Below are 13,192 nucleotides of genomic sequence, written 5' to 3' on the forward strand. Positions count from 1 at the left end.
TCAAATACACTATTAGTAAAATGGCCAAGAGGGGTTAGAGAAAGGGCTTCTGGACAATCAGGAGATTAATCCTGAATTGAACTTGAGCATATGAATACATACATTTTCATGAGTGCTTATTGAAAGTATGGGTGGATGAGCTATAAACAATTCTGAAGTAGAAAGTACCATGAGGATTCTTAAGGAAAAGTGACATTTAAAATGGACAGTGTATATTATGAAATAGGGAAAAAGACTATTCTGATGAGATAACTACATTGGCATTTATCTATATTCTAAACAACACAGATTTCACAAACACAAAATAATATGCTCCATGTATGTGTGTATATTCAAAAGATATTCATAGGAACAAACAATTTAGTCAGGAAATAGAAAAGAATGTGAAGATTTCATATAAACCCCTCACACAAAAAGAGTCAAGTGGCCTTAAAACACAGAAGTTGTCTTCAAGGTAAGAGAAAATGAAAAACCCTACTACCTCCTTCATTCCATCCATGGTCCTGTATCAGGAAGTGTCCCTCATTTCTCTTTGACATGAACCAAGCAAGGATGGGTAGTATCCCAATGAACTTACTCAGATAAACACAATGTGGTTTCTTTTTAAAATAAGCCTTTACTGAGTATATCAACAAGGTACTGTATAGTGTAGAGTGAAGTTTGTAGTTAACAAAGTGTGTGACACAGTGGGTCTCAGGGGATGTGTGATGCAGAATCTTCCAGCCCCTTGCAGTCCCTTGTCAGCGAGAACACACTACACAGAAACCAGAAGCAAATCAACATACGGCTCAAACAATAACAAATCATCAGGATTAACTTTCAGCGAATATATACTGTTCCCACGAGGGACACACAGTGGCGACGCCTTCACCTTGCCTCAGAAAGGTTAAAAATCTTACATCCCATGGATGTCTTTACGAATACCCCTGTGTGTGGTGTGTGTGTGTACACAAGTGTGTGTTTTATACTAGTTAAAAAATGTCTGTTGTGATGGCCTTGCTTTGTGCTCTTCTGGTGGGTGTGCTGCTAGAAAAAGAAAAAAACTTAAACTATAGCAAAAAGAATGTGATTTTTTTGTTGTAACAGTATCCTCAGAATAACAGTGTAACAGTACATGTTATAACAACATGTACAAAACTTTCTCCTCACAGTCAGGGACAAGCATCCCCCATTGTCAGCAATTGTCTTTCGACCCCACTGAAGAAATTAGAGAGGGGTGTAAACTACTGCTTCCTACATTAGTATTTTGACTTAAAAAAAAAAAAAAAGCAGCAGGCAAGGTTGGACAAAACTAATAATGAAGAGGAGTTTTTTGGTTTGTTTTACGTATTTATCTCTTTCTCTTTGGGGCTCCATTTTCTGCTCTGCTTTCCCATGAAGTTGGAAAGGTAAGTCATGAGCAAAACTATTCTCCTCATATTCTAAAGTGAAACAATGTCTCCTTGTTATAGGGTAGAGAAAGATGCTAGAAGCTAAGAAGTAATGGAAATTGATCACTTCACTGTTGAAAGTTGTAATGGATTCTGCAAGTGAGGTTAGCTGACCAAGCTATCTGCTCCCTGTGGACGGCAACTGTATCGTCTTGTGTCTGGAATGGATGCTGTGTTCACAACATGGAGAGTTTGTTCTCCTCAGTGAGGAAGGAAGTTCTAACTCCTGTGGAATGACTAGGACAATTATGATCTAGTAGGAAATGGAGCCATGACATTAGCTATTTCATTCATCCTTTTTACCAGACTGGTCACATTATACTTTTTTTTTTTTAATCTCCGGGAAAACATGTAATATATTTTCAACAAACATCCAGATAACTAGAAATTGCATGATTTCTCACAGGGTAGAATGTTTTCCACTTCTCACATCAGAAAAATAGGCAGGAGGACACCCTTTGTGTCTCTGCTTTTGATTGTCCCATGCGATAGGTTGTTAATGCATTTGACAGTTTGAGGGAAGCTAAGAGCCTCTTGCTATTCAAATATATCTCCCCAAACAAGTAGGTATTCATGACAACCCTGGGTATGAATAATGGTCAGTAATACCTATGTGCTCATGGCTATGCCTTTTCCTTTTGGAATTTCTTCTGCACAGTGACAGTTACCTAGCTCTGAAAGTAGACACATAGTATCTGAAATCATTCGATTTGGTCAGACAGCATCGAGCTCTTTACAAGCCGGTACGTATGGCTTGGTACCGGCTCATGGTCTTGTCCTGCACCTTGAACTGTGACTCTTGACTAATCTCAAAATGCATAATAATGTATGAGCGCAAGAGAGGTCCAAAATACAGAGTTGATGGATCAGTAAAACATTCTCATAACAAGAACACCATTCAAAGCATCATCCACCACTGATGGTTGTTACAAATTCCATGATGTGCTTTCTATCCTGGTGTAGGTGACAGCCTCAGGTATTATAAATGGGAGACTGATCTCAATTTTAACAGTCTCTGTCATGTTGTGCACAAGCTCAGAATTAAGCCTATAACTAGATTCTATCTCTTCAGAAATGTCTTCTAGCAAAGGAACCATTTCAGATCATCCTAATCATTTCACATGACCAGGTCTCCGTCGTAGGACTTAAGCCCCAAATAATTCTGTGAATCCCATAAGACATTATAGAAGCCTCTCTAACCTTGGTCTTCTTGGCTCAAAGCAAAAACATTTGCTTCAGCAGCGAAATATCCAGCTGGAGGTTATACACACAATACAAATAAATGAGAATGATTATTTTGTGGATAAAAGGAAAAAAAAAACCCTCAAAAATCAAAGTACCATCATTTGAACACATAGTTTTATCTACACAGCCAAGGAGAAATGGACAGTGGAAGGGAATTATCCAGTTAAATACACAAAACCCCATGTCATGGTCCTGCATTTCAGATGGCTTACTGCTACACTGATCACTTTCACAGATTGTCTTATCCCTTCAGTGTGTGGATCAAGCTTTAAAAAAGCAACAGCCAAAATGAGCTAGCTAATAAACTAAAATGGAAACCAATGTCACTTTAAAATTAATTCAAATTAATTAGTAGTTAATTTCAGCTCAACTGACTGCACAGTTTCGATTCTTGTGTCTATAACATTATAACTTGTTATATTTTCTGCTTATTCTGAGGGACAAGGGAAATTAAAACATATGAGTTGGGGATATATTATTACAGAAAATAAAGCTCTTACTATAAAGAAAAAACTTGCATAGCATTTTATACCTAAACTCTTACAAAGTAGACACATCACAGTTCTATTTTGTTAAAAGTAAGAGGGATAGAGAAAGAGAAAGAAAATGATTGAGACATTAACTTCATAGGTTCCTAAAATAATGGCCGGTGATCAAGGAAACATGCAACACAGACTGAAATGCCTAAATTTGATTTTAAAAAGAATTTTCCAAGAGTGTATTTTTTAGATAATATATGTATGTGATCGATAGCCCTTCTACAACTAAGGGATGGAAAGGAGTACATTATACATGCTTTCTGAAGATGGACGTTGCTTCAAAAAATATCTAGAATTAAGTCTGGACATCCTTCTCTTCTCTATGCCCTCTGTTCTATGCCCTGCTTTGCCAAGATTAGGGGAACAAGTCTTCCCTCTCAGACTTGATCATTTTTTTCATCTGTTATGCTGTTAATATAAGATTGATTATCCCTCCACAATTCCCAAAGAAGAAGAACATCCACGACTGAAAAGGAATAAATGAAATTTAAAAAATGGAAGAAGGTCAAAGTCAGTTCAAGGCAGAAACTTGGTATTGCTTTTTAAACAAATACGTTATTTCGCCAGCTTTGATGTGTCCTTACAGAATTATTAGCAAGGAGAATTACTATACATTTTAAAGTGTATATGGATATTTTGTGCAACCAAGACTGGCATCCATGATTTTCTTTTGAATTTTGAGCAGAGGGGGAACGACAAATGTTGCCTCTACAGCTAATTACGAAAATATACGTGAGGTGGTTGGAAGACAAGAATTTCCGAGGGGATAAAAGTATTAATTCAAGCTATTTCAACATGATACTAACAAAGTTAGTTGATATAGTATAACAGAACCACTGATCACTTGCTTTTGTCTAAATGGTATCAATAATTTTTACATAACAAGTTTAGTATATTCCAAACATTGATCCCTTGTTGGTCTAAATATCATGTTGACATAGCTGCAGTGAATCTACCCAAATAGTTCTCATTATCAAAAATAATTCCATTCAATATAATTCTTCCCATTATTTTATTAGCCTCTTCTAAAAAAGTATTCTAGAATATATCTCTGTTGAATGTGATTCAACCTGACATATGATTTGAACAGTAACACTTTTAAAGGGCATTTTCTTGCTGGGACATCCTACCTGCCCCCGAAGGTGACTGAAATCAGACTCAGGTCTCTCACTGTTTCACATAGGGCCAGGGAAGCCTGAAGAGTGATTTTCAAGTTCCCAATCAGAAAGTCAACCCCTGGGTTTGACTGTCTTTTCAAATCTTATCTCATTTTCTTGATTCTGCCAGGATGGGTTAACTTATCTCACAGGAACTGACTTCCTCAAGAGATGTTTTCTGCATTTCCTCCTTTGGGTCAAATCAGGGTGACTACCTCCTTTCTTATATTCTAGAAGTTTTCACTTTTCTTCCAGACCAGGAAGTATACAAATAGCGTGAAGATATCTGGGGTCATTTCTGGTTTTATGCCTATTATTTATCCTACCCTGATGAGTCCATTTTAACCTGCCCTTTCATCTGACCACCGATTCTAGGAAAGGAATTTGTTCTGAAGCTTCAACAGCAAAGTGGTGAATTGCATCAGGAGGAAGAATCACTCGTTCTTTTACCTTGGCATTGGGTTCTCATTGTACAACCCTGTACAGTACTTCAGCAACTATTTTTTTGTTTTTTTTTAAGATTTAAAAAGCAAAGAGTTACAAAACTGTTTGTAATTAACTTGGAATAGAAAAGATAGCACTTTTTTTAAATCCCATTATATAGTACACCGTATAAATTACAGAGTATTCAAATGCACAAATGCATCTGTGTAACATTTATCAAATGTAATTCGCGTGTCTTTATGTGCACACACGAGTGTGTTCTCGAGAGTCTTACTGTCCGCGTTTGTAATGCTGGACCTCTGGCTGTCACGTATGGCAGTGCTCCAAGTCTGGCACACTGCTGTTGCAGTATCGCATGTTGTTGGGGATATGGCAGTCTGTGTAATTAATGCCCCCATTTGGGGTGTAAATGGGCTGCAGTCTGAAATCTCCTTTAAGGAGCTGATCGTTATTTAAGGAGACGATCTGAAAGCTGGTTTCTGTCATCTCCAGGATGGAATTGTCCTTTTTGGTGCCTGCCTCACAATAGTCATCTTTCCGCCGGCCTCGGTTGTATTTCCACTTCTGGGAGGTGTAGCGCCCCTTTTTGTGCATATGCCAGCAAAAGACACTGAGCAGGACCACGAGCACAAATATCACCGCGCCCCCGATGAGTCCCGCCAGAAGGAAAGGGGAGCCCATGCTGTGGGAAGTCGTCTGCTCGTGGCTGGAAGCCGTGTTGCTGCCGTTGTTCACATAGGAGGCGTGGGTGGTGGCCTCAGAGCAAATGGTGTCTTCTACAGCTCGGTAGTTAAATGCATCCAGTGGCACTAAGCAAATCCGATAAGTGGATCTGGGCTCTAAATTGACCAGACTCAGATGCTGCTTCTCACCACTGACAATGCGTTCCTGAACGATGCCCCCCACCAAACTGTGGCCCATTTTCACCCATGTGAGTTTGTACGCCATCACAGTAAAGAGAGAGAGCCAGCTGACTTGAATGGAAGTGTCATTCACAAAATGGATAGAGAGCTGGATCCGTTCAGAAAGAGGCGGGGTCACTCTTTCTCTGCCATCCCAGTCGGGAATCGTGGGGAGTTTCGATGCCATGGGAGTTAGAGGCATATAGCTTCTGCTAGGGGTCGGGACAGAGAGTGTGGGAGGCTGAGTCGTGGGCAAAGCTGAACTTGGGGCTGGGGTGAAGAGAGGCAGGCCGGGGGTGGTGGTGGGACAGGACAACAGATTCATATTCAACTCCCGGACTGCCATCCCCCGGACTTGTTCAGGACCCTGGCACATGAAACCTCGCACGTTGAGAGATGAGGGTATGTGTTTGAGCCATTCCGTGACCCATTTAATACTGCAGTCACAGAACCAAGGATTATTCCGAGCAGTGAGCTGCTTCAGGTTGGAGAGGTTATCGAAGACCCCTTGAGTCAACACGCGCAGCTGGTTGTTGGATATATCCAGCCGTTCCAGCTTCCGGAGATTCGAGAAGGCTGTCAAAGGGATGTGGTTGATCTGGTTGTCCTGCAGATAGAGCCTGATCAGGTGCGTACCTGGGAGATCAGAGGGGGGATGGGAGAGCGAATTCCGGACAATGGAAAATTCCTTGAGCTTGGTGAGGTGGCTGAAGGTGCCCTCGGCGATGCCCTTGTTGGTCAGGAGGTTGCCATCCACGATCAGACGCTCCAAGCTCGTGAGGTTCTGAAAGGCCATGTCTGATATGACGGCAATTCGATTCTCATCCACTCTCAGCTCTTGCAGGTCCACGGGAAGCCCCACAGGCACGCTGCTCAGGTGATTCTTGGATAGAAACAACAATTTGAGGCTAATGGCCTCCCGGAAGGCCCCATCTTCCACCCCCACCGTGGATATTGAGTTGTCATCCAGGTGGAGCTCTTCAAGCTTCAAGAGCTGGGCCAGGGCGGCCCGTGAAATGGTCTGAATATTGTTTTCCTGCAGATGGAGAACTCGGACGTTCTTGGGAAGGTTCATGGGGAATTCATCCAGTTGGTTCCCGTAAAGGTACACAGTGTGCACAGACTGTACGTTGTGCAGCTCTGCAGGAAACCCAGCATTATTAATTTGGTTGTTGTGGAGGTAGAGTACAGTGACGCCCTCCGGGATCCCAAGAGGCACTGAGGTCAAGCTTCGCTCGTTACAGTAGACAAAGTTCCTGTCGCAGCGACACACGCTAGGGCACGCCAGGAGTTTTGACACTTGTGAGTAGAGCCCCAGGGAAATGAGAAGCCAAGATTTCAGGAAAAAAGCCCCCTGGCTGGGCCCCTGTGTAGTCTGTAGGCCCATTTCTGAAGTACGGAAATAAAATACGATGTGGTAGTGAAAAGAAAAAGAAAAAAAAAAAAAAAACAGATAACAAAACCAAAATGATTGAATGCAGTTCTTTAAAAGTCCAGAACTCCAGCTAGAGGAAAAGTCCCGAAGGCTAAGGTCAAAGAATCTTCCTGTGGTCTCTGGTCTTATCAGCCTATGTTGCCCTCTTTGCTGTTGTCCTCCATGTGCAAAAAAATTTCAATAAGGAGAACTTTCCACCCAGGCAACAAGTGAAGCCAAGTTATCAGCGGTCAAAAGGGGCCCAGCTGGGTAGGCAGAATCCCTTCTTCTGTGGTCGGTCAGGTCAGTGTGGATCAGCCTATGAACTTGGTTAAGTTCAGTCTGCAATCTGTTGTAGGAAAGTAGAGAGAAAAGAGTCAGTTAAGGGTAGTGAGTGGATTAAGTGCTGATCTGACTGTGGCTTTTCAAGAATGCTGTGATTCAATGTTCATTGCAGCACTATTTACAATAGCCAGGACACAGAGGCAACCTAAGTGTCCATTGTCAGATGAATGGATAAAGAAAATGTGGCACATATATACAATGGACTATTACTCAGCCATAAAAAGAAATGAAATTGAGTTATTTGTAGTGAGGTGGGCAGACCTAGAGTCTGTCATACAGAGTGAAGTAGGTCAGAAAGAGAAAAACAAATACCGTATGCTAACACATATATATGGAATCTAAAAAAAAAAAAAAAAAAAAAAATGGTTCTGAAGAACCTAGGGGCAGGACAGGAATAAAGACACAGACGTATAGAATGGACTTGAGGACACAGGGAGGGGGAAGGGTAAGCTAGGACGAAGTGAGAGAGTGGCATGGACATATATACACTACCGAATGTAAAATAGCTAGCTAGTGGGAAGCAGCTGCATAGCACAGGGAGATCAGCTCAGTGCTTTGTGACCACCTAGAGGGGTGGGATAGGGAGGGTGGGAGGGAGACTCAAGAGAGAGGGGATATGGGGATGTATGTATACATATAGCTGATTTCACTTTCTTATATAGCAGAGACTAATACAACATTGTAAAGCAATTATACTCCAACAAAGATGTTAAAAAAAAAAAAAAGATCACTGTGATTGGGACTAAATGCCCAGAGGCAGGGAGTTGGCATTAAGTGACATGCTAAATAATAATAATTCCGTTGAAAAGGTATTCAGGAAATGAAAACGATTCAATTATCTTTATCAACAAACGGAAACCATATTGTTACCTCTCACTATCAATGATCATATTGTGAATTTCACATCACAGTCAGTATCTTCTCTCAGAGATCTATTTGCATATCCGAACAGACAGGCACAAGAGGCCCAGGGCTGAATCCACTGAATCAATGATGACCATCTACAAATGCAACTGGCCACAGTCATATTTCAAGATGAAATGAGTGACTGAGCAACGAATACAATTTAAGGGAAAAAAAAAAAAAAAGTGAAACCCTTTCCAGTTATAAACAAATGCAAAATGGGGACTGATAAAGTTATTTAGAAAGATGCATCCTTTTAATCTGACACTGTGATGAAGCAGTTTAAAGGTGATGCACAGAAACAGAGGTGATGTCAAGTCAGAGAGAAGACTGCTCTTTTCTTCCCCACTCCCCGCCTCCTCTCATCTCTCTCTGCCTCCCAAATAGCCCACACTTGAGTTACCAACTAGAATGACCAAACTCCAGTCCATGACACATTTCTTCTACTTATCCCCTCTTTTGAGACCTCCAGGTTCAGATGAGATACACCATTGTGATTTCTTTGAGAGTTGACAAGCTCATGACTGGGAATAAAATTATTTGCCAACAACTCCACCTTCCTCCCATCTGTGTGTGTTTTCCTGATTTTAGAAAAGGACTTTCAGTAAACTTTGAAATGTTAGAAGACACAGTTGGGGAAGTAAAGGCAATCTACAGATAGTAATCAGACCTTCCTGCTCCAGAACTGTTCCGTCTATTTTTAGATTAGAGAGGTAAAGAAGTTAATTGAAAGGTGCCAGATTTGATTTTCTTACAAAAGAAGCTAACTTGACAGGACATGGCAAGCCGGAAGTCTCTTAATTCTTACCAATACACAGCAATTGAAACAACTTATATCTAAAGCACAGAGGAACTATTTGAAATTGTTCCCTTAGCTATCTTTAGAAAGGTAATTAAAAAAGAAAAACAAAAACAAAAACATTGTAACTGCTATTTAAGTGTCCAGACTATTGTAAATTTGTTCTACAATTTGAAAGATTGTGAGCCATCTAAAAAATGCCTTTGATGACCAGAAACAGTAATATTCATTTTCTTATTGTTCAGAAAACTTAAAAAAAAAAAGAGGGGGTATAGGGAGTCTCTTTCCAGGCAAAACAGATGGATGTGATACTTTATTAAAAATTAAGCATTATTTAATTTGTTAAAAATTACAAATATATGTTTTATCACATGGAACAGGAGTCATCCTCTCTGCCCCAAATCTCCCTATACGCTTAAAGAATAATTTATAATACAACTAAGGGTAGTGCAGGAAAAGCAAATTTAATGCCATCACCTTGATGCCATCCCTAGCTCAGGTTTCAAATTCTCAAACCATCTCAATGTTCCCTAATAGCCTGCTACTCAAGTGTGATCCCTGGTCCAACAGCATGAGCCTGACCTGGGAAGTTGCTGGAAACAGAATCTGCACATTAGCAAGAGCCTAGGGCGTACACGTTAAAATGTGAGAAACACCGCCCTAAACACAGTGCTGTCTTATTTAATTTTTCAAATGTTTTAATTTATTAAATGTAAAATAAATACAAGAGCATGTCAAATGATTCATTTGAGAAGAGTAAAAGCATAAGGCATACTAATCACTTTCGTCCCCAGGAGATGGTCTCAAATTGCATCTTATATGTAAATGACATCTTACAGGTAGAGTAGTGCAATGACTAAATATATCACTTGGCTTCAACAGACCCTTGAAAATGTATGTCTGAATGACAAGCACTAATACCCAGTAGGAGCTTAAAGAGCTATTTGTAATCAGAGGGGGCCTACTTTCATAAAGCATGATTTATTTAAGAACAAAAGTCTGTTTGGTGCTATTAGCATTTACTCTTCAAAAAAGGTAGGAGAGTGAGACTAAAAGAATAGAATCTAACATTTTTGAGTATTCCATGGGAATCTTCAAAGTGTGATAATAGCACACAATGAACGGAATTTTCCAAGGGAGAAAACACAGCTGCCCCAGGGTTTTTAAATTCCTTTGTAAAAAGAATCCATGCTTCTTAACTGCATTTACAAGCCAAGTTTTAAGGCCCTAGAAACAACCAACCAGTGCTTGAAGATGGTAGAATTTGTTTAGAAACTTTATCAGTGAAGAGCCTCAAGGCAATAATGATTGGGAGCTAACAAAGTACTCAGGGATCACTGGAGACCATCACTGTGCATCCAAATTGCAACTCTTCCACTTGCTTCAGCTGTGTCCTCTGTAAGGAGAGAAAAAGCCCTATCAGCCAACCCTTTGCCCCAGGCCTTGCTCTCTTGGCAGGTGGACTTTACTCATGACTGGTTCTTGTATAATTACATAAGAAGAGGATGTGGTCCTGAAGAAAGCTCCTAATGGGATTACATGGGGCAAACTGTCACTGTTTATCCACCTCAGTAGGAGAAAAGTCCCATCTAGATCGCACTGTGTTGATCAGCTATGGCAAGTTCAGTGTTGAAAGAAAACAAACTTTCAAGGTTTTCTTTGTGCTTCTTGGGAATTCCATAAAATAACTGTGCATAGTAGACTTGTCCTAATTCCTGGATCAACAACTGCCTACATATTATATCAGCCAGTAGACTGTATCTTTGTTCAAATTAGTGCAAGTGTAAAACTGCAACCACCTAGGCAATAATGATTTTTTTTAAACTTAAGTAAGGCTAAAATCCCCATATTCTCCACTGTAATTCCTACTAAATACTAAGGGGAGAAATCCTTTTAGACCTTAAAATGGAGACTGTATTTATAGAGAAAGTAGTATATAGTACAATGGTCGAAAGCATAGCCCCTGAGTTCTCATCTCACCTCTGGCACTTAGGAGCTAGATAAATTAGTTAAACTTTTAAGTCTTAGTCTCCCTATCTGAAAAATGGGGATAAAATAGTTCCTATCTGAAAAATGGGGATAAAATAGTTCCTATCTGAAAAATGGGGATAAAATAGTTCCTAACTCAACAGCACTGTTGAGAGGATTAAATAGGATAATATTTGTGAAAAGTTATATGGTGCCTGACACATGGCAAGAACATAATAAATAAAATTGTTATTCTCTGCGTACTTGTTATGATTAATGATATCCAAAAAGGTGAACTCCAAAATGTAGAGTAAAATAAAATCACCTTTGACCAACCAAGTTCTCTGTCCTGACACCTCCTCCAGGATTTCTCAACATCAGCACTATTCAAATTTTGAGGCAGATAATTCTTTCCTTGTGGAGCTGCTGTGAGCATACAAAGATGTCTCCAGACATTGCCATAGGTATGTCCCCTGGTGAGGCAAAATGCCCCCAGTTAAGAACGACTGACCCACACCATCTTACAAGTACCTTAAAGGGTTAGTATTTTTATCCTGATTTTATAGAGGAAGGTGATGATAAGTTTCTAATAAACAGAGCCCATAAATGCTTCGTGCCATGGCCACCAGAAAAGCATGAAAATGCAATATGTTTTTCATTCATTTATTCAGCCAATATTTATTGGGCACTGGAATGAGGATACCATCATGCAGAGCTGATATGGTTTTTGACTTTGTGAGTCTTAAAAGTATAATGAGGGGAGAGAAATGAATAAGCAGGGAATTACGGTACTGTGTAAAGATCTCCAACCTCAGGGCATCAGGACATTATGGCACCATGTAAAAAGCTCTAATCTAGTCCATGGGGTATCAGGAAAAACACAGCAGAGGAAGGATTGTCTACATGAGGATCTGAAGGATAGCAAGGTGCAAGCCAGGGAAGAGATTCCAAAAGTTCTGCACATGGACGGTTGTAATGCAGATCAAGAGGTGAAACCCAGCCCAGCTCAGAGAAGGAACAAAACTTTGACTGCACAGCACTTTCGCCCAACTCTTTGCTTCCCACAGAGATAGTCCTGTTTCTAGAAGTTAATAAACAAACCCATGTTTCAAAATCATTAGTCATTTCATTTATAAATCTCTAAAGGTTGATAATAAAAAGATTTTGCTTTACAAGATGGATTTCAAATATTGAGAGCAAAAGTTGTGGGGTTTTTCTTCTTTCCTTCCTATTTGAATAGTGCACTGAATATGTCTCCCCTCCAGGAAATGAGAGAATGTGAAGAATGGCTTAATGGAAGGTGCTAGGTAAAAATAGAAATTTTCATTTAAAGCAGAAAACAGTTTCAAAAGTCTGAGTGTAAAACAACATGCAACAAAGGCTCTTTGGAGACAGCAAGACCCTGACCCTGCCTGTCTGTTAAAGATGACAGTAACGGCAGCAGTTATGCCAGGCTACTTTTTAACTCTTTTCATAGGAACTGAGACTCAAAAGACATAAATCATGGAAGAGCTTTCTGCAAAGTGTTTCTCTCCTCATGTTGCCTAAAAAGTTTTTTAAATTAATTCCAGGAGCTTGCATTCCAGGGGCTCTTAATAAACTCAGACTATAAAAGTCATAGTACAGAAAATAGGCATTATCTATAAGCACTGCCGATTGCATAGTATAATGACACCAGGACAAACCTAATAAAAATCTTAATGGTTTCGGCATTGGCTGGATTGTGCCAAGACAGCACACTGCCTGGAGCGATGCAAGTGAAAAAGCTACGTTGATGAGGGATCCTCCTAGAAAAGTTTCCCTGGATACATCAGACTTAGAGCTTCTGGAGTTAAGTTTGTGCTTAAAATCGACACACACAGGTGCAGAATCCATAGGCCCAACTATACTGCAAATGTCTTTGTCATAATCTGGAAACACTAAAGCAATTTATAGATCTTGTGCACATTTCCACATTCCTCAAGATAGGTTATAAATACTGTTCCTACAGCAATCAGGAGAGTTCTGTAGTTAGCTGGCCAAGATGTGGAGATTAGCATAGGAATG

At 40.0% G+C, this 13,192-nt stretch overlaps 1 protein-coding gene across 10 annotated transcripts in view; it reads right to left on the bottom strand.

The window, feature by feature from the left end:
• Positions 1–596: 596 nt before the first annotated feature.
• FLRT2 (fibronectin leucine rich transmembrane protein 2) overlaps positions 597–13,192 on the bottom strand; it is a 96,136-nt gene continuing 83,540 nt past the window's right edge. For all 10 annotated transcript variants that reach the window (XM_082451311.1, XM_082451310.1, XM_082451309.1 and 7 more), the window contains one exon: positions 597–7,480. In XM_082451311.1, coding sequence (XP_082307437.1) covers positions 5,122–7,104 — 1,983 coding nt within the window. In that variant the 5' untranslated portion in view covers positions 7,105–7,480 and the 3' untranslated portion in view covers positions 597–5,121. The remainder of the gene's footprint in view (positions 7,481–13,192) is intronic.

Source organism: Balaenoptera physalus (genome assembly GCF_965194825.1).
Source record: "Balaenoptera physalus genome assembly, chromosome: 2".
Taxonomy (NCBI): domain Eukaryota; kingdom Metazoa; phylum Chordata; class Mammalia; order Artiodactyla; family Balaenopteridae; genus Balaenoptera; species Balaenoptera physalus.